This window comes from Phyllopteryx taeniolatus, chromosome 11, assembly GCF_024500385.1.
Source record: "Phyllopteryx taeniolatus isolate TA_2022b chromosome 11, UOR_Ptae_1.2, whole genome shotgun sequence".
NCBI classification, from domain to species: domain Eukaryota; kingdom Metazoa; phylum Chordata; class Actinopteri; order Syngnathiformes; family Syngnathidae; genus Phyllopteryx; species Phyllopteryx taeniolatus.
Genome location: NC_084512.1, coordinates 19394144 through 19417352, shown reverse-complemented (window position 1 = coordinate 19417352; position 23209 = coordinate 19394144). Strand labels below are relative to the sequence as shown.

At 39.9% G+C, this 23209-nt stretch overlaps 1 protein-coding gene across 1 annotated transcript in view; it reads left to right on the top strand.

The window, feature by feature from the left end:
* arid5b (AT-rich interaction domain 5B) overlaps positions 1-23209 on the top strand; it is a 127055-nt gene that overhangs the window by 25349 nt on the left and 78497 nt on the right. Inside the window, exon 3 of the mRNA XM_061790070.1 lies at positions 2176-2410. Coding sequence (XP_061646054.1) covers positions 2176-2410 — 235 coding nt within the window. The remainder of the gene's footprint in view (positions 1-2175; positions 2411-23209) is intronic.

The window sequence follows — 23209 nt, the reverse complement described above, 5'->3', positions numbered from 1 at the left end:
TCCACTGTACCGCAGCACATTAGTGTGTTGTTAAGACTTAATGAAGTGTGCCTCGGAAAATTTGGGAAAAATTAAATTTCACTTAACTGGTATAAAAATGATGTACTTCCTTCACTATAAATAAGGGTTATGTCCATCTATCTATGCCAACAGCAAATACAGTAGCAACAGGAAGAACAGCTACATTTGTAAATTTGTAAATGGAGACAAGATCATCATTATTTCAGTATTTGTTTCTTTGTTTTTTCGTTTTGTTTCAAAACTCACTTGTTTGCGGTTTTGTGCTCTTTCAGAAACGCCCAAAGATGCTGCCAAAGCATTACAGTAAAACTAGTAATTACTGTCAAGGAAGAATGTTGAAGTGCTGCATCTCAACTGTGGGACAAGCTTTAGATGTCTTAGTAGCGCTCGATAGCAGCTGGCTAGCGATCCTAAACAATATGTTAGCACTTAGGTTAGCTTAGTTCAAAGAAATCTATATTCCAGTACAGTCACTCTGCCGTAACCACAAAGTATTGTTTTCTCGCTTAGTTAGCATCTGGTTTATGGTCCTAAACAGTACGTGCGGAGCTAGGTTAGCTTCGCACAATGGCATTTGAATATATTGAACAAAACAAAGTCTTAGCAGTTGTTGTCAGCCGTATGTCGTGGTAAACCAATATATTAACCTAATCGTGATTGAAGACTCTAAATTGCCCGTAGGTGTGCATGTGAGTGCGAATGGTTGTTTGTTTATATGTGCCCTGCGATTGGCTGGCGACCAATTCAGGGTCTACCCCGCCTCTCGCCAAAAGATAGCTGGGATAGGCTCCAGCATACAGAAAATGGATGGATGGATGTTATTTGAGCCCATATGCAACAGTAACTACAAAGTGATTTATTTTTGAGGATTCAGATTTTGGTAGCACTGGTTAGCCACTGATGTTGGTGGTAAGCTATGTTAACAAACTATTAGTGGTAGCTTATTTTTTATTTTGGGTTTGAGAACTCCAAATTGCTCATAGGTGTGAATGTCAGTGTGAATGGTTGTTTGGATATATCTGCACTGCGATTGGCTAGCGACCAGTTCAGGGTGTACCCTGCGTCTTGTCCAGAGTCAGCTGGGATTGGCTCCAGCATGCCTACTCACTCATTGCGACAAATAAGTAACTATGCAAATTGGTTGGGTATACCCTCACTCACACTCTGGTCCTATAGACGTTTATAATTTACATAGCCGCTCCCACCACACTTCAGTTGGTTTATGACACTTGTCCTACATGCTTCCCCTCCTATCCTTGTTCTGTCCTATATTGTCCTGTCCTTCTCTCACAGGGTGTAGCACTACTGCCCCATATAACACTCAATTCTAATGTGTCATCGTCCTAGGTATATAATGATTTACTTTCCTGATCTTGGTTACAGCTAGTGTCTTGTCTTTTGCTGTCTTCTTTTCCTATATTATTTACTTACCTTTTTACTCTCCTTTTTGTTGTTTCTATCACTCCCCTTTAAAAACTTTGTTCTGTTCAACTGAACGACTGTAATTCTCAGTAAATATCCATCAGAATACAAAGAAATCACAGTGGCAGCTGAAAAAGTTCACTGTGACACAGTAAAACGGCATAAAAGGGATACAGATCCACCTCTCTGCTTGACCTAACAGCCGAACAGGACCAAAAAAAAACTCGTTATTAAACAATCTAATAAGATGATGCAATATATATATATATATATATATATATATATATATATATATAAAATGCTTTCAATATCTCAACATTATTAAAAGGGAAAAATTGCAATAGTGGTACAGATTTTAGCAAGAAACATGAAGTAGATGTACATGATATATATATTTTTTTTAATCAGGACACATGACATGATATTGTGGGCCGGATCTGGCCCCCGGGCCTTGAGTTTGACACCTGTGAATTAACCTGCGTATCCATCTATTGCCCTTAATAATAAAAATAAAAATCCTATTTTTTCCAGTTGTTTTGTGAAATTTTTATGTGAGATTTTTCTGTTCATGTAAAATATGTGCCTTGGCTCAATTATTAAGGTTGGGAAACACTGCAGTAATGTAATTTGTACATTGTAGTTGTCTTTTCTAACACCAATGTATCCTCCATTTGCCTTTAAAGTGATTTAATTTCAACCTTAAATGGCTAACTTTTGTTTTTCTACCTTCAGCACGAGGCGATCGCCGTGTCCGAAAAGGTGATCGTGCGCCTCCAGGACCTGGTCAAGTGGACCGTGCCGGACTTCTCGGGATGGACCCATGGTCTGAAGGCGGAGCCCCTCAAAGGCTCGGTGCTGCGCGAGCTGGGCACCAATGGGCAGCGCGAGGCCCTCCACCGCTACCGCGAGAGCACTCTCACCAGTGGTCTCAACTTTAAGGACGTCCAGCGGGAGCGGTCGCACCTCGGTGAGTGGACACCTTCCATCTGGCTGCTGTATTGGGCACAGCAAGCACATGCCAGAAAATGGCTCCTGTTTACTGTCTTTCTTCTTGTTTAGCAACTCGAGTTATTTAGTAGCATCTCATTACTTTAATTATCTCTCTCTCTCTCTCTCTATCTCTATCTATATATATATATATTGGTGGTATTTTACAAAAATGGTTTCAAATGTTTTTGTGCTGAGCCAACCTTGCTCCTGCTGTCTTGTTTGTTATGATGCCTAATAACTGATATTCACACGTGAAAAAACATTTCTGGCCACTCTGCCATAAAGTCCCGACTGGTGGAGGGCCCCAGTGATGGTTGACTTTCTAGAACTTTCTCCCATCTCCCGACTGCATCTCTGGAGCGCAGCCACAGTGATCTTTGGGTTCTTCTTTACTTCTCTCACCAAGGCTCTCCTCCCCCGATTCCTCAGTTTGGCCGGACGGCCAGCTCTAGGAAGGGTTGTGGTCGTCCCAAACGTCTTCCATTTAAGGATTATGGAGGCCACTCTGCTCTTAGGGACCTTAAGTGCAGCAGAAATGTTTTTGCAACCTTGGCCAGATCTGTGCCTTGCCACAATTCCGTCTCTGAGCTCTTCAGGCAGTTCCTTTGACCTCATGATTCTAATTTGCTCTGACATGCACTGTGAGCTTTAAGGTCTTATATAGACAGGTGTGTGGCTTTCCTAATCAAGTCCAATCCGTACAATCAAACACAGGTGGACTCCAGTGAAGGTGTAGCACCATCTCAAGGATGATCAGAAGAAATGGACAACTTTCCAATTCCGTTTTTTTTTTCCTCAATATGGGGTGCTGTGTGTACATTAATGAGAAACAAAAATGAACTTAAATGATTCTAGCAAATGGCTGCAATATAACAAAGAGTGAAAAATTTAAGGGGGTCTGAATACTTGCGTACCCACTGTATATTCCGTACCTGTGAGGCTGCTCATTCATCGCATACTCAATCGGGTGTCATGCGGCATTCCATCAATCAAAGTACAACGCAAAGGCTCCGTGACTCAATGCTAATAGGAAGCATTTGAGTCTAATAATGCAATTGGAAAAGGACATGACGTTACTATGCTTCCTCCCTCACTTTGGTGTTAAATGCTAAATACTGTATACAGTATCTTCTTAAGACAAATAAATGCAACCCTTTCCCAACAAGGAAACAAACTTGGTAGAAACTGAAATAATCTCAGTTCATCCAAATGGACACGGTTGCTGAGCTAATTTAAAAACGGTTGCTAACCAAAACAACGTCACCTACCAAAGCATGAAAAAAAGTCTCAGATGAATCAAAGTGTGGAGTTTTACAGAGGTCCCGTATTAAAAGGTTAAAATTATACTGAGACTGCGTCTTTAGTGATGATTGCAGCGAGTCGACGCGTCACAATTTTGTGTGCATCCATGTATATGTTCCTGCCTTGTTTCTTGGCCTTTTGCTGCATTTTTCCCAATAATAGCCATTTTTATGTTGTTTTAAACAAAACCTTTGCTCAAAAAGCAATACAAGCAGGAAACATTAAGGCCTCTCCCCCGATAGAAGCCTCCTCCATCTACAACTTTGCCACTATTTGCAGAAATACTGTACAATGGCACACCCAAGCTCACCAAAACCGCTAAAAATACCATTGCAGTTTGTCGCTTAGTCCATCATGTTATCTATGTTAAAGTGATTCATTTTAGGAAGGAGTGACCTCTGCACTGCATTAGCAGTAGTGACTTTTAAACCTGCGAGGCAGATAATTGATTGGCGGCGTGATTCAGAAATTCAGCTTTGAACACGTAGGGTTCACAAGCGAGGTCACCGACCGACTTAAAGTAGGCGGTTGCATCACCAATGTAGCGATTATGTGCAAAATGATAGCTTTCACATCACATTTCTGCGCAAATCTGATGTGGGTTTTAATTAACTAACTGAACTAGGGCGCGAGAGATTGATAACAAAAGGTAGCACAGCCACATTAAAGTAACTGTATTAGATCAATGTTTCCCCACCTTTATTGAGCCAGCCAAGGCACATATTTTACATTAGAAAAATGTCACAATGTATCTACAGCGGTACCTTGACTTAGAAGTTTAATTTGTTCTCTGACCAAGCTCAAATTAGTTGAACAGGTATAGCTCAATAAATTTGAATAGTGTCAAAAGCTTAATTTGGTTAATTCAATTCAAAAACTGAAGCTCTTAGAGATGCACTACACACACTGAGTGAAATATTTCAAGACTTTTTTTAGCGTACTTTATATGTATATATAATTTTGATGTTTATAGCTTACAGCTAACAAACCCCCAAATTCACCTCTCGAAACTAGAATATTACTTAACTTTTAAATGTTGAATTTAGGCAGGAATTTGCCCTCTGAAAAGTATTTTCCCATGTTTAATGAATCTGTATAGTGTATGAGTACTGCAATAAATTGACTTTAGTACCATATTCTTATTTATTGAGGTATACCTGTATTTTAAATCAATTTTTCCGATTGAAATGAATTGAAATTCCATTAATCCGTTCCACCCCTCAAAACCACCACCATTTTTAGTTTTTAATAAAGACTTTATAAGTTTTATGAAGTATAGTTTCTGTACATAATGTAGCATTTGTAACTGACTTGCCTTCAAGGGGCGTAGCCCCGTGATTGATATCAGGAGGTGGATTGGCAGTCACACCTTGCCATCTTTCTCATTTTGTATTTGTGTGTTGGACTGTTTGCTCCATTCAATAAGTTGCTGAAAATGCATCGGCAACTGTGGCTCTCCTTTCCCACATTTGAGGGCATTACAGTACGTTATTGCTTTTTTCCCCCACTTCCTCTGAGGGGCAGCATATCTGAAACTCATACCTCAAATTTTGACTTGCAATGCACAAAAAAAACAAAAAAAAAGACCAAGCATTGGCTCGTTACGCCAAAAACTCATAAGTCAAGATACTAGTGTATGTGAACATTTCCCAAGTGTATTTTATCAAGTCTGCTTGAATAACATGTTAAAAAGGACCCAAGTACAATCCTTCAAATAGATGAATAGAGTAAGTGCTGCAGTGCTTACATCATCCACAATTCCATTCGTTTAATCAAGTAATGCAAACTGTTCCCCCTGCCCCCCCAAACTTCTTTGAGTTGATGTTGTATTGGAGTGCGCATTAAGGTTTCTTTTTACAGTCCAATCTACTGGGGATGGCTTACCAGGCAAGTTTACATTCTGCCCCTTTATCTCTCTCCAGAGATCTGGCCTGATTCACTTTTTTTTTTTTTTTCCTTCTTTTTATTGCCGCCTGCTGAAATTGCTTTCTGCTCATATAGAGTATGAGGCTGAACGTCGGAGAGTTGTATCTGCTGAGACCGGCCGGCCGGTCGGTTAGTGGGTCAGGCCGAGCAATGGAGCAGAAAAACAAACAAAAAAAAAACAAATAAATAATAATAAAATAACTGTGGCTCACAAAGTCACAGTTTTTGCGCTGGTATACTGGTTTGGAGATAGATACTGTTTGGCGATACAAGATCATATGGTACTGGAGCCTGGTTTAGCCTTCGATGTTTCACCATCAGACCTCTCTCGGGCAGGATAAGACAAGAAGACCGGAAACTGTTCGCTATAAATTTTATGACGGGAATAAAGAATATACTTATTTATTTGAAGAAAATGATGCTACTTCGCTATCGTTCAATGTGATGTATGACAGTCTTATTTATACATGGTAACGCACGCCACCATGTAATTCAACAATCCGGACAAATTAACATTTTCATGGAATTTGTTCTCCCGTGAATTCCCAAGGTAATGACGACGAGCTATTATTATTCGAGGCTGGAAGCGCTCCATCATTCAGCGGCATACATGCGCTCAAATGGATGCATTCAATGCCTCCTCTCCGCTAACTGTAGCGGCCCCCGACTTAACACCACTATGCATAATTTATGCTTTTGGTGCATTACATTAATGTAGCAGGCACTGCTTTTGTGCACAGGGACTTCTTCCATTAAAGAGGTAATTTTGGGTGAATCGCGCTCAAGGACGCGCACTGAGCTAATAACGCTTAAAATGGATGACCTTCACATTAGATATAGGATTAAAAGATGGACTATATAGAGTGGCTGCCAAATGTACATAGAGTAAAAATAATAATTCAGTACAAGGTATGTTTTCTTAATTACACAAAATAAATTCGAATAAAAAAAATTGTCACTTTTTTTAAGAAGATTAAACTGTCTTTTCAATGCCATTGATGTTAAAAAAAAAAAATTCAGGTTTACATTTGCATTTTTCTTGCTGCAGGCGCCTCCTCCATCTGCTCTAGGCATTACATCATAGCAGATTGCTGCATTGTTTCTAGCATGCACTGCAACTCTCTCGCTCACTCTATTTTTTATTTCTTTCTTTCTTTATTTATTTTGTAATTCAACATGGTCAGCATGAACACACTTAGCGGTACCTTTAATTCACTGCAGGCGTAACTGGGACAGCAACATAAAACACACACACATCTGAAATAGAAATGCAGCTGAATTTTGCTTTGAAATTGATAAGCAAACTGTGTTGACTAAAGTTACTTGCTAAATAAGCTCTTTGCTTGAAGCAGGTAATCAAACAATGTGGTACATATTACCATACAGGAAGCCTCACCCGTGTGGGAGTAAAGGCGTACAGTAGATGTTTCCTTTCACTTTTTACACTTATTTTTTTCTACATGTTTTTTCAAAAGGTAAAAAAAAAAACATTTAAGAAAGACTTCCAATTTTTAAGTGCTTGTAATGAGTCATTCCACTTGTTGCTAAGCAGATTTAGTGGGGTACCGTGAATGAAACCGACTTTTTGTTTACAAAAAACACCTTTGCATTGAATGCATTACCACTATATGTGTATATTTTACTTTTATATTGAAATCTTAGCAGAGCCTTGGTGTCTAAAGCAAGCCATATATTTTTTAATGATATCCGAAAAACAGTTAAAAAAAACAAAAAACACTTTTTTTGTTGATAAAAAGTAAAATAATAGAACATACGTGCCTTTGATTAGACTGCAATAATTGTCATGGAAAAGCATGTACTGTATGTCCAAATGTTATGTTTGTTTTGATTCAAAACATTGAATTGCCTTTTTTTGACAGTGCAGCTAATAACACTCTAAAAAAAGACACTCTTAAATTCCTTAATGTCTTTGGGAACATCAAAGACAATCCTTCAACATTGTATTTTTAAACATCAAAGACTGTTTAGCATTAAAATGAAATGTAATGTACATGTTTTCATCAACATCAAGGCCAGTTTTCTGTTCTGTATTCAAAAAAACCTAACATATTATTGTTACTTATACAAAACCAAACATACATATTTTCACAAACATTAAAGACACTTCAGAGTCCCCAACAAAACTAACATTCATATTTTCCAAATAGAGAAAGACAATCTATTCAATAAAACGAGTGTACGTTTTTGTAAACACAGAAGACAATTCAGTCTCCAAAGAAACCAGTGGATGGGATCGCATAAGCTCTACTCACTACTGATGCTTTCCTATTGGGAAAAGCAGTACCAGTTCTAGAAATGGCAAAAATAACATATGCTAGCAATAGCTCTGTTGCTGTGCTTCAGATATGGCCCCTATGTCACAGTCTCCTCTTTGCTGCAGTGGTCTGGTTACTTTCTGCCCTCTGTCTCCTCCTGGATAAATTGTGTCTCCCAAACAAATACAAGAGACACTTGTCCTACTCCAATGTTGTTAGAGTTTCTCAGTCCAAGTGATGCCTTCAATTCGGCGTGGATTTTGCATTTCCCGCAGTATGCATTTTTCTCAGGATTCCCTAGTGGAAAATTAGCATATGGAAATGATTCCCAAAACAGCACTTATAAGGACTATGACTTTATTTGGACACAATATTGCAAGTAAGCCACAACTCTGTGAGAAAACTTAAAAAAAAAACAAAAAAAACATCTGCCCCATTCTTTCCATATAGAATAATAAACTGTCACAATTTAAGTTTATAATTTACCACTTTAGAAAAGGAGGGGGAGGAAAGATGACTTGTTATGCTCACAAGTGCATAAGAGTAATTGAGTATGAAGGCACACAGTGATATCAGCACATTCCAGTTTTTTTTTTTTCTTTGGTGCAACATCTGATCTTTACGGCAGACTTGGCACACACGCACGCACACAAACACATACACACGCCGCCTCCAATATCCCAACAATATTTCAGTCGGAACGTTTCAATTTGATGCGGAGGCTAGATTCTGTCAGGGCGTTCACACCGTTCGGGATTTGCGATAAGAGCGGCGGGCAGATGCCATCCTCTGTGTCGACGACAACTGTGACACCATATTTGGGGGATATTCGGATAATCACTATCGCACGTGGTCCTAGGAAGGAGCGGGGAGAAAAAAGATAAAGGGAGCAAGAGTAATGGTTTGTTGTGACGGAAACACACTGCACATAACCATTCTTGAGATTTGATTATCAGTTATGAGTAGTTTTAAATTCAGATAAAAACTAACTTCATAATTCTGTTGAAGTACAGTGCTTCTCCGCTATATTGCGGTTCAGTGGTCGTGTCCTGGCTGTTTCGTGTTCTTATTATTTAAAAAAAATAATACAAAATTACGGAAATGTTTGTCAATTTTTACAGTATACCTATCATATCTTGACGTTGCCTTCGCAAGTCAAACGAAAAAATCATGGACCAATCAACGGTTCCTATATCCAAAAACTCATAAGTCAGGTCATTGGTATCTCAAAGCATCACTGTATTCCTAATTTCATAATTTTTTTTTTTTTTTTTTAACAAAGTTTTGGCAGTAACATTTACAGTATGTAGCGGAAAAGATCATTTTTGATGAAGTGCCTGCATTGATTATGTACCTTGTCATCTTTGATGTTGTTGTGGGGGGGGGGGGGGGGGGGCTGCCATTATCGCATCGCAGTATCTTCATTATACTATGAAGGAGAATCACAAGCTGTTTTTTTTCTCCTTTTCTCTCATATCATTAATTCCTTTCTGACTGCAGCCTGGCCGGAAGCCAGCGAATTCTAAATCTGTAAACAGTAAATTGTGTGGCGGAGTGGAAAAATCTATTAGATGTAGGAGCATGCCTCGAATTTGAATAGGAGGGGACAAGAGAAAAAGATGTTTCCTCCCGTCCTAATCAAATTTGGCATCCGCGCACTGTGACGTTAGTTAATAATTTGTGTTATTTTATTTCTGGAACGTCCCATAATGTGTTTTTCCACGGAAGAGGAGGAGGGAGGAGACGGTTAAACAATGAGCTCGGGTGGCCTTGAAGGAAATGAAAAGCTCTGTATCCCCATTAAGCGAGGCCCCAAACAGCAGTTGTGTGTGTCTCTTCTCTCCATTAGTCAGGCCTAGAGAGAGAGAGAGAGAGAGAGAGAGAGAGAGAGAGAGAGAGAGAGAGAGAGAGAGAGAGAGAGAGAGAGAGAGAGAGAGAGAGAGAGAGAGAGAGAGAGAGAGAGAGAGAGAGAGAGAGAGAGAGAGAGAGAGAGAGAGAGAGAGAGAGAGAGAGAGAGAGAGAGAGAGAGAGAGAGAGAGAGAGAGAGAGAGAGAGAGAGAGAGAGAGAGAGAGAGAGAGAGAGAGAGAGAGAGAGAGAGAGAGAGAGAGAGAGAGAGAGAGAGAGAGAGAGAGAGAGAGAGAGAGAGAGAGAGAGAGAGAGATGCTATTGACGTGACCTCTGCCAAGCGTTCTTAAAAAGACGCAGAGTCAGACAGCCTTCCCGATGACACACTTATCTGCCGCTTGCATACATCGACGCATTCATGAAATATTTTCTAATACCATTTTTTTCCGAGGAACATATTTTTTCTTTTCTTCTTATTGCAGAAATTGCCTGCCACTTTTGCACTGACTCACACACAGAGAAGTCTTTTCAGCTCTTGTCAAAACGATCCTGCTTCCAAGTATGATGCCGACATGAATATTTCAGCGGGCCACTGCCGCTCTTCGTCCACGTGACATTTCGTATTCTGCGCAAGCGCTCCGATTTTGCTCGGTAACGCGGCGCAGATTGTACGGTTAATAACTCTGCATCTTTTATGAGCTCGCCCAGTCCATATGTTTTGTACCCTTCCTGGGCCAGAGGGCCCTGCGCCGGCGGCGATGAAAAGGACTCGCAGTGCTAATCAGGGAGAATATACACAGTAAAGGATGCTGTCGTTTAAGTGTGACATGAGCTGCGGTGGTTTTATTCAGTGCTGTTGCTCGGCGCAACAGTTTAGACGTAGTTGATGTGGGTTCAGTGAAACCCAAAATGTTGTGGTGGATATGTTGCCTGTGATAGGTGAAAATCTTCAATATCGAGAGATCTAAAAGTTTATTTATTAAAACAATACTTTTTAAAGTATTCCTTAGCTCCTGTTCTCACTCTTTTTTGAGAGTGCACAGTTCTCCAAATAAGAGGCAATGCGAGCTTGTTTCAAGCATCTTGCCACCCCAGGTGAAGTTTACTGTAAAATGGACCAAAGACCAACGTGTTCAAACAAACCATGTCATTTGTGTAACGAAAGTCGGCTAGCTTAATGTGGAATCCCATAGACGGGCTAATGGAAATAAGCATGGATGTTACAGTAATTGTAGACCTTCAAAGAAGTGCTACTTCAACACACACAGAGCAGCAGTACAAACAAACAGGGCATACAATAATACTCACCGGTATATATTTTCTCTGCTCTGTTGGAACAACAACTACTACAGGAGATTAGTTTGGGACCTTCTCTGCCTCTTCTTCTTGCTGTGCAAACAATAAACCACAATAGAGGAGGGGGTTCACCGTACACACCGAGAATCGAGCCAAATTTGAGCAAAAGGCTCATTTATCAGATGTAGAGCAGTTTCTCCTCATGTGTGGGGTTCTCTCGTGTTAAAAGGTTCAAAGTCGTAAAGTGTGTATCCCGCATAAAATTTAGTAGGGGAGATTTGGTTTTAATATTTAGCTTTTTCAGTTTTTTTTTACACAGAACATTAGGTAAGGGACAGGAAATGTAACTACCTAACTGTCTAGCAACACATCTACTCTAAAAACAAACACAGTGCAGCTCAGCCTCAGGCTAGCGGCTGCCATGGCCAGCGATATGCGTTTTGGTACATTGAACTCATTTGAAATGGAATCATGCGAATTTAAATAACAGATCAAACTAAAGTAGCAACAAACAAATGCCTTTATTTGTGTTTTTAGAGCATAATGACTAACTTATAACTGTTCAAACTGTTAATGATGCACTTGCTCACTTCTTAAAAAGACTATGATGTTGCACTTTCCGAAAAATAAACTTTGAAGTTGTGTCTGAGAATTTGTCTTACTCTACCCAATGGAACCCGAACCAAGTTACATACCGAACTGTGATTTTTGGGATACTGTTACACCCCGAGTATTTACATGAGGTAACCATGGTACTGCATATACCAATGGTGATATAAAGGGTGACGGTTGTTCACGCGTGTGCATATTTGGGGTTCAGTGCATTAGTCAAACGCTCTTCAAATCAGCCCGGAAAACAGTCACAAATTCCAGGCTTATTATTACTTGAAACATGCAAATCCTCTAGTTCCTAAGTTGCAAAAAAAAAAAAAAAACTCTGAAATGAAACCACGCCTTGACCAGCAGCCACTGGATATTCCGTCTGAAATCCCCCTGACAACTGGCAGTGATTTCGCATGCGGAGGAATAATAATCAAGTGAGAAGTGACATGAAGCGCTAACAACATGAATCATCATTAGCATTTGGCTTGGGCTTCTGAGCAGAGCACTTTTTTCTGTGCATCTTGTGATGGTCAGAATAAAGGGGGGGGGGGGGGGGGGGGGGGGGAGAATAATGGTGTGGGTTTACCGGAACGTAATTACCACCTGTTCAACGGCATGTTTGACAAAGTGAGCGAACGAGCTTTTTACATTTGATCTGCTGAGCTCAAGTGAAACAGCAGTCATGGCTGAGGAGGATGGATAGGATTGGGTCGGGGCTGGGGGTGCTGGACTGGCTGAATTCCTCCCCTCTGCCAAGCGCTCCTCGGGCCAGTACATAACACGGAAATGGACTGACAGGTTGAGAAAGAGGATCTCGGTGATCTATCACTGGCAGCCCTCACTGGACAGTTCCGGCTGTGGGAATTTCATGGAATACAACAAAAACGAGATACCCCCTCTAATTTATTTCGGAATTATTAGCTATCGTGGAGTCACTGTGTTTTGCCTTTTTGGGCGGGCTCAACATGTCTGAAAATGCTTGCAGTTTCTGCAAGCATGTGATGTGTATCCTGGTAAAAATGCTTTTTTTGGGGTGCGAAAAAACATGTTCGAAAAAATGTTATCCCCCACCACCAGTTTAACGGATTGACACGAATTTGGGTGGACATGTCTATCATAACAAGACATCATCTAATGTGAACGGAGCACGGCGTCAATATGTAGGATCATTTCGAAGATTCACCATGAAAAAGGGATTAATGAATGATTCAACTTTTTGGGCCTCTCAAAATGCCCGAAAACTCACCAATTTGGGTGGACAGGTCTGAGGTTGAATGGAAAAAGTCTCAGCACCCATGCCTAAAATGAACGGGAAGGTGGACAGTTTGATTTGAAGCGACCATTTACGGCGAGTTCGAGGGCTTGTGCTTTGACAAAGAGCTACTAGTAAATTTGCCCAATCTGAACCAGACGCTGTAATGAATACCTCTGCACCATTGGCTGCTATGAGCATAAAAGGAGAGACTCTCATGGTGTGGCCTCCACCCTCCCCTGACCTGAACCCTATTGAGAACCTTTTCAGCATCCTCAAGCAAAAGATCTATGAGGGTGAGAGGCAGATCACATCCAAACCGCAGCTCTGAGAGGCTCTTTTGACTTCCTGCAAAGACATCCAAGCACAAACTTCCCAAAACTCACATATTCAATAAATGCAAGTATTGGGCAACTGCAGATGTAATGCTATCAAACTATGTTACAATGTAATTTGACCTGTTCAGATGTTTTTGATTGAAAAAGATTTTGATTTCAGTAAATGCGACCTAATGCTGCAAATTCAACAAATAGCTGTGTTCAGTTCTCTTACAACTTCTAAACCTTTTTGACACTCTATTGTGCCTAATAATTTTGAACAGTGCATTTTAAGTGTTTTATTTTTTAAAAAACTATACTGTTATCATTGGGAGGTTTGTTTACAAACATTTGAATTATACTTAACGGTTGATGACCTAAACAACGCTGGTGTCATTTTTCATCGACTATACAAGAAAATCAGAGAAAAATGTCATTTGGATAATAATTTGTTATGCAGTGTAATGTTGTTTGTAGAGTGTCAGCATGCACACAATTGCCACCATAAATGTAATCTAATCTATCGAAGCCAGCAACGCAATTACCCTCAAAGCAGAAAAATCCAAGACTTCTGTGCTGGTAAATGAACACTGCATTACAGGTTCAATGTCCATGTTGTGTACTCATCCATTGTGGACATTACACATTAAAATAAGTGATATTGACTGGCCACCGGGTATTTATAGCCTCACACGGGCCAAGTGTTTGTCTGCAACCCGATGCTACAGGAATGAGTAGTGCGAAGGGCACGGTAATTTCAATGCGAGCTATCCAAGCCCAGAAATCTCCTGCCGCATACATACTTAAATCATAATACTAGTACAAATAATAATACGATGTTGTCCAGGCTAAAGTTTCCAACCCATTGTGCCACACAATTGGCTGTAAAAGTGTTGTGTGGATGGTTACTGCGCAATGCCAAATGAATAACAAAGCAGTCTAGCAAAAACAATGAATGGAGTGCAATGAGCCACAGTTGAAGAGCAGGTCATTATGGCTTGTTGAAGGCATTTCCCCCCTCTTCTTTAGTGCTTATGTGTAATAGTCACAGGAGAATATTCCATCATTTTTAATTTGTGGGATTTGCTTTTGAATGCAAGACGGCGAACGCACGGGAAAACTGACTAGATGTTTTAAAGGCATTGTTGTGTCAAGTCACCCCATTTTCCTATAGCGCGCTGCCAAGTCCTCCAGCTAAATAAACACACTTTAAATTGAGTGTTGTTGCTGGATGTAATTATAGAAAATGCTTCTCGTCGGGTTAACGCTACAGCTTCTTTGTTTTCGTGAAAAACCACGGGCAATGCGCTTACATTCATAATGGAGCTGTAATAACCCACCTCATATCAAACTAGGAATTGCAATTTTTAGTAATATAATTTTTTTATTAACAAGTTTAGTTTTATTAACAATAGTATTATTATTATTGATTAACAAATTATCAAATAATTATTTTTGATTTGTAATAATAATAATAATAATGATTAACAAACAATTTTAACTATAATCTTTTTAACATTAACAAATTTTCTAGTATTTTTATTTTATTTTAGCATGAACAGAAATAATATTTAAAATAAAATTTCATAAGCGTAATGTTTCTACCATAATTATGTTGTTTTTCTGACTTTCTTTTGGGATATCCATGCACTGTAATTTTTAAAAATATATATATATATATATTTTTTTTTAACTGCAATTTTCTTTTCAGTCGCCAAAATGTAATCGACATTTTGAATTAAAATGTGAAAGGTTCAAATAAGAAACTCACAGAATAATGGAGATTCATTTCCCTAAAATATTTTAGCAGATTTTGGAGATTAACCAAAAAACTTCTAAAAATTGAGAAAAAACTTTTTTTTTTCCCCCTATTTTTTTAATACCTCCAAATAAATTCTGCAGTGTTTTTTTTTTTTTTTTTTTTCAAATTCCAGGAGGCCCAGGAAATTGCCTATCACAGCATATATTAGCGGTCCCTAGATACCATGCATTTACAGTATGCCAAGCTAGTGTCTGTGAACAGTTTGGGGATGACATCAGAGCCATCTGATTGGTTTACTTGGTTAGTGCTGTAATTTTTTTTCCATCCATGATGTCATCAATGAGCAACTTGAGGAAAACGTCCAAAATGTCTGAACCGTTACGTGTTTATTTAGTCCCAATCCGCTCAGAAATGGCAACTGAAGCATTTTATTTTGCCTCTCATAGCATTTCCCACAACTAGCATAGTTTTTTCTCATTCCAGTTAACACTGGGAAATAAGCCAGTCTCATAGCCTCAAGTGTTATTCCTCCTCCTGTTTTTTTTCCCTGTCTTCCTCAAACATATCAAATCATGTTTCCTCTCGCGCGGCCGCTGAAATGGGACTGAGCTGATAATGAGGGGGGCCCCCTCTTTGAGGAAACACACACTAGGCAACTTTGATCTAGAATGGCATGTCATTCCTTGCCTGGCCTAATTCCCAATCTCCTGATAAGATTTTTCTTTTTCAAACTGTCCTCCCTGCACTCAAATGGGAACTTGCTGTCCTGTTAAACAAGCGTTTTTAAGGCAAACATGTCGTTCTCTGACAGTGGGGGGGGGGGGATAGGTTGGCAAGCGGCTACGGGCCGAGTCAGTGGAAAATCCTTGCCGTGCTGACAAACTTCCGATGTCTGATCATAGCTGCTCGATTTGAATTTATGCGGAGCAAATGAGAGCGCCCGTTGCAGTGGATAGACTATCACCTGGAGGGAAAGAGGAGGAGAAACTGTCCACTTAAGGTTTGTTTTTGCATGAAAAGTAATAGTTTCATAGGGTAAAAAGCAGGAAAACTGTTATAGCTTCTCTTACATAGCAAGAGAACTACAGGGTTGGGGTTGAACAACCTTTTGTAGTCGACACTAAAGGTGATGATATTCGAGTCGACGACGATAAATCGATGACATTGATATTTTTTTCAGTTGTCACTTGCTGTGCGGACTTTCACCTCCAAACACAAGCTCGCTCACTCACTACGCCGCTGTCCTCGGTCGCACAGGTCCCGCCGCCCGACTCGTTCATCCAGTCACATTGAGATACAGTCTGAATGTGTAAAACTCACCAAATCACATAATACAACTGTAGTGTAGCTACTCGGTACAGTATATAATAGTACTATAACCCATGATTTAAAAAAAGAAAAAAATCAGGAGGGAAAGCTTTGTGGTTGTTGCAAAACCTATGGTTGTGTTACATGGATTGTTGCAAGAGCTTTATAATGTCCAAGTTTCTGTGAGATCATGAAGGTAACTTGTGATTGTATGGGTGAGTCAGGTGGTTGGGCCATTGGAAGCAGGAAGAAGAGCTTGTCACCTCTGTGTGATTAAAGCTTGATCGAGACAGCAGTTGGATGTTTTTTTTTTGGGCGACATTAATGGTTCATTGTCACAATAAAGAGGTTATTGATCGTGATCTTCGTTTTGTCGTCTGAGCCGATGCTACAGCAAATTGACTGTCTTTTCGCTGTTACAGAAAGGCATTTGGCAAATTTGCTGATGGCTGTTCGTCAGCAAACGTTAGTTGGTGCCTTTTCAGTTGGGCTTCCTTACCACTTGTTTTGCAAGTGAAGCTGTTACAGTCTAATTTTTAGTGAACTTTTTCCACACGCTTGAGGCACCGCTGCTAGTCTGTTGCGCCTACCGACCACCTTCTGATTTCAGTGAGGTGTCCGTGTTGTTAATGCCAATGCCAAAACATGTGATTGGCGATTCATCGACTTCAAGCTATAATCGTCATCGCGGACATGTTGACTAGTCACCACTTACTATATGGTGTCCCTAATGTCTGGACACAAAGGAAATATTAACTATATATATTTTTTTACCTTCACATATTAGATATGCATGATATTCGATATTTGTGGTCATGTGGCGAGAGCTAAAAGAGAAGGTGTACTTCATGAAAGTCAAATGCAGCACAGTTGATTGAGCAGAAGAGGGATTGTGCTAGAATAAAAAATATGCCAATTAATCAAATAAAAAGTTGAAAACTTTATTTCTTAAAAATATGCATTTTTACCTATATTTCCGGACGACACCCTGATCAACAGTACTTTGTCATTGCAAAACTTGAAACAAAATGTCAGCTTGTTGCTAGAGAACAGCACGAGGTGCAAAAAGTCCTGAAACATTGAACAGTTGGAAGTGCCTTCCAAAGTTTAGAGAAAGTCAAATGAAGTTTTCCTGTAAAGGTTACAGTGTATTTTAGGTTCATCCTGAAATTTTACCCGAAAGCCAAATATCCCAAATCTTTTGTGAGCAGCGTATGCAGCGCCATCTGTAGCGTCTGCTATGTCCGCTCTTAAAGTGACACTCAAGATGGTTGATTACATCTGCTCCCTGTGTTATTTTGCACTTATTCAGGGGACCATGCGGAGCAGCTTGTTTTTACTCTCGCACAAGTGGCCATGCTATAAGCGGATTGACCCCTTCCAAACTCAGCAGTCGTCCTGCCCGAGGAGGAGAAAAAAAAAAAACAGAATGTCCACTCCATTACTAGACAAAAGCTGACTACAAACACACTTTTTCATCCCTCGCAAGCTTGTCAAAAACAACTTCTCTTCCGCTGATGCAGCTGTGTTTTCATTCTGAGGCTCCTTTTCCATTTTCTGTGTCAAAAAACAAGTAGTGTGAATTTTTATTTTATTTTTTTGAAATTGTATTTTATTTGTAGTTTTTTTTTTTGACAAGCGAAGCCCTGCTGAATAACTCCTCCACGTATTACAGGGGCTATTAAATGCAAACTTTTCAATCTGGCAATCAATAAGGCGAGGCGGCATTGGGCTGGCCCTGCGCCAGACACATTAGAGCTGCCGCCAGCGACGGTTGCTAGGGAGCTGAGCTCGCTCGGGGGAAAGAATGTTTAATGTAATAGAATCACATAAATCAACTGGAGGAAAAGTGCTCGTATCGTCTCTTCTCTTCTCTGCTGACATGCAGCATTCAGTGTATGTTTTTGCTGCAATTAAATCAAGCTGAATTTGTACTCATTTGCCATGTAAACTGCGGTGAAAATGATAGAAATGTTTCTTTTTTTTCCCCCTTCTTCTCCCCGTCCTGAAACAAACTAGAGCACTTTAGAACTTTTCTGTAATTAAGAACAGGAGCCTACATGCATGGAGGGCTCTTGTCGGCTCGCATAAACACACTCGATATTCGGATGAGTGCATTTCTGCATGTCTAGTGCCGCATCACGTTCAATGTAAGACCCCCTCTCTAGGTGCTGGAGCCTCAAATCACACAAATGGGAGTGGAGTCTCAATAGTATCCACTTCTGGGTTCAGTTTAACAGAACAAACAATGAATGAAATTGAACAAAATACAAACGTTGAGGATTCAGGAGGTGAGTAAAATCATTTTGAATCAAAAGAAATAAAGGGCTGACAGATGATTTGAGTTTGAAGAAAGGTATCAGATGAGCGTGTATGTTGCCGCTTTGCGACCTATAAAATTAACAATTACTACTTTCCTTTTAGCCATGTTATTGCTTTTTGAACCCGTGAGTGATACATATTATATAGATATTTTTTTAAATGCATAGTGCTCGCCTGCTGTATTGAGCAGTTGTTTATTTGATAGGTTTTTGCAATTCACCTATAATGTCCTCGCATTTGGGAAAAGAGAGTCGCAGACGCACTTATGAGCCGTCAATTGAACGCTGGGAGAACAGTAAAACACAATAAGCACGCTCATGCAGCAGCTGCCGTTTGCCACAGCTCACACCCAGCCACTCGCACATAGACTCGCTGACGTGACACACCACCCCACCAGGCCCCAGCTCTTAAAGTCACATTTGCCCTCTTTTTTGAGCCTCACTGAAATTAGCCTGTTTTGAGGGGGTGGTCCTCTTGCATGCAAATCCCCTTCTTCTACTATAGGGTCATGCAGTGGACACATATTTCAGTTAATATATTCTGGCCATCACATGAAAATCTTCACCCTGCCGACCTTCCAAGTCATGGGCGGAGAAAATCTGTTCATTGTGTGTCACAATCCGAGACTGTGTATGAAAGCGTTGCTAATTAGCAGGTTTACAGTTCGTACCAAAGACGCTGCACACCAATTATTCAGCGACTATGTCGTTATACCTCATTAAATAAGTGCCTCACCTCAAATAAACAACTATGGAATAATAAATAAATGGTGGAGGCTATAATTGTAACCTTTATGATATTACCATAGAGACAGAAGACGTCTTGACCCACAGACAGAGCAGACATGGGATCTGTAAAGCTGACATTTTTCAATAGCTGCTACAGTTTGCAGCGTAGAGCAAGGGTGCATCATAGAACAACATATGTTGTAGTATGTTAATTTGATCTGTATGTGTTTGCAAAAAAAAAAACCAAAACTGTTGAATCCATATTTGATTCGCTTAGAGAAGTGTGTTGTACAAACGAAAAGCTGTTGACGTAAGCGCCGACACCGTGAAAGAGCATGCTGGGTGTCAAATTGAAAACAACGTGGCTGCCGGATAGTAGAACAGCTGTGCTCCACTGCAGCGCCGTGACTGTATAACTCTTTTATTGCTTGATGGACTCCTTCCTGTTAACATGGCTTCCAGTTAGCTTGCTTGTCGACATATTTGTGTACTAGAGCAGCTTGTTTAATGGAGGACTAGAACAGCGGAATATCCTGTGCATGTGGTGCATGCAGGAGACTCATCACCAAATACAAATACCCCTCAAGCCCACTGCATCCACAACTTCACAGAGCACTTAACCAGAAGCTAATGCTAATCTGTGAATCCAACAAAACCCATTACAGGTCTGCTTACCTTCTGGCTTTGATGCGGTGTTTCAGACAGTGTCGTCGTGTGGCCGGATTCCGCTGTTGCTTGAAGGTGGTTTTTGGATCTTTGCCCAGTCTATCTGCCAAGTCATGACGACACAATTTGTAAAATTGTCTCTGCGTTTCAGACAGTGTCTTCCATGCATCACTTGAAAGTGCCTCTCGGTCAAGTCATGGACGCACAACTTGTGATGTCACAAATTTGCAGCATTCAGATGGGCTCGCTTACAAACACATTTCCAAAAACAGGCAGTTTGCAAAATATGTACTTGGTTGTTTCATTTTGCACTTGATGGTTTGCAACTATTTGTATGCAATGAATTAAAATTCAATATTATGCTCCCTTTAAAGAATTGAAGAAATCTTAAGGCTTTCACCTCACATTTGTATAGAAGGGCAGCGGTAAGGTAAGGGAGGAGGGGAAGAAGTTTACGAGGTGAGGCAAGCATAACGTACGACGCCGTCATGGTGCATTGTAGGATCTTAAGGATGACACGTTTTTTTTTAAGCTTGACCCGCACTAACCTGCACTAAAAGCGGAGGGCGTTGTGGGGGGACACCAGAGGCTTCTGCTGTCTCAGCTTTGTGACCGCTGTCGTAAACCTGTCTCCGACAAATTCGCCCAACTGGTTATGGCGTCTTTCCTGCCCGTTTGTGTGTTACTAGGATGATGCAAAAACTACTTGACCTATCCACAGGGATGGAAAAACACATTCACATTTTCCTGCCTATGACCTATAAATGGTGAAAATTCACTTTTTCCACTGAACATTTAAGATTATGTCAAAAGTAAACTGGGGTACAACTGTCTATAGTTTCTGAGCTTTTATCAGTATGCTTTGTTCAGTTCCCATAGACTTCCATCAGCTTGTTTTGACTGTAAATATGGTAAAGAAACATCTCTTATTTTGCAGAATAAACTATGGGTGTAACGGTGTGTCAGATTTTTTTTGGTACTGAATGTTGGGTATGGTACAGAGTTCCCACATGAAGGAAATGGGGTAAGGGAAGTGTAACAGCCTTGTGCTTTAGCTACACGTCTACTCTGTAAAAAAAAAAAAAAAAATACATTGCAGCTCAGCCTCTGGCTAGTGGCCATCACGGTTCTCGATATGCTTTTGGCAGTATGTCAAACTTCAATTCACAAATGTAGCCTGTCCAAACAGTTACTGCTGCACTTATCTGCATTGTTCATATCCTAAAAAGAAGACAAACTTGTTGCACTTTCTGAAAAAGAAAATAATTAACCTGTTATATTTTGTTTAATTGTATACATTAGAGGGATCTCGTTTGATGTGCGCCCCCGCGTCTGAGATGCACAAAAATGAGCAGAGACGCATAAAGTGTGATGAATCTGTGTCTTCTGACGCAGAGCTACGGCTTAGTACTCTGGCGTAGTATAGAAATCCGGCCTATGAATTTTTTTTTTTTGGGACGTAATTGGACTCTAAAGTGTGACTAATTTGGTCGCATATGCGCCCTAATTTCTGAATCGTGAGGCAAAGAAACAAAAAAACAAAAACAAAGGGTGCATACAGGTGCCCAATCATTTGAGTGTTTGTGTGCGCGAGCAGGTGCGCACGTACATGCGTTTGCAATGCGGGCGCTCGCGTACACTAAGCTAGGTTTTCTGACGGCTAGGTTGTAGCTACATTTACAGAATATTGAGCGGCATCAATGCAATTAGTTCTTAAGCCGAACACCACTGCGACGATGTGGGAACATTTTGGATTCAAAGCAGATGAATGCCGCCATCCCGCTAACACCATCGAGCTGGTATGTCAAATTTGTATGACGTCGCAACAAAGACAACACAATTTCAAACCTCAAGGTGACTAAATCCATTTTAAACACAACCATCCCACCCAATTTCTTCAGCTGGGAACAAAAAAATGCTGGGACATTTCCCATTTCATTTCAATTATGGAATCCTTTGCCCAACAATGCAAATACAAATGTGAATATGGTCCACGTATACTCACATTATATACAGTATAGCGTTACTATTTTAAGAGATGTAGCCATTGAACATGTTGAGAAAGCCGCGTTTAAAGATAGAAAGCAGACTTTAAAAAGTAGGACAAATCTTGACTCAAAATGGGTCACTTTGATCTACTTGTTGTGATGTTATTAATGTTCTTACTTGGCACTTTTTCTTAACCAATAAGGCAATAATTTTACTATTTGAAGTGCAATTTTTCAAGTCTTGAGTCATTTTATATTTATCTCAAGATATTTATTCTTCTGCATTACAATGTCAATATTCATTAAAAAAAACATCGATATATATATTGTCCTCCAAAACTTTGCTATCATGACAGGCCTAAATGCATAATATACTGAGAGAGAGCAAGAGCAATGGAGTGTAAAATGATCAATGCATTATTAGACTCTTTCATTCATTGTAGAATTTAGTGCTACCAGTTTTTAACATTTTATTTCAAACAGCATTAAATCTGTTTTTGTTTACACAAAACAAAAACACAATTTTTTTCCCCATTTTTTGGGAACCAACCTTAAATCCAAGGTATGTACCAAAAAGTGACTTTATGGCATACAATCACAGCCCTTTAGAAGAAATAATAAAACAAATAAAAAATTAAAAAATATTGAAGCCCTGCTATGACAGGTTCTTTCAATACCCATTTAAAAATAAATTCTAAAAAAAAAACATTTCTGCACTTCCATTAGCATAGTAATAGGAATGTTTTTTCTTGTCAGTTACTTGAAGGATGGCTTAAATAAAAAGTGCATCACAGTCATCTGAACAGGATGTGGTAAGACCACGTTGACTTGACAGCTATAGAAGCAAAGCAGCGCATGTTTTGCTCAACAATGATTGGACCTATAGCGTAACAAGGTCATGGCAAGCAGATCAGGGAGGAAAAATAACTTAACACACCCCCACACCACAGGATAATCACTCAGGGTAATCATTTAGAGAGATCTGCTCATCGGGACTTTGCTGACTTTGATCAGATCGGGTGGGGAAAATACTCAAGTTTGACCTGATTATCAGTGTGGTGTGTACCCTGCTTTAAATATTGTACAGGTTTAACATTTAGAATTGTTGACCGTGCTGTTTCCTGAACAGATCAGATAGAGGAAAAAAAACATTCTCGACACAACCCACAGGACAGGATAATGGC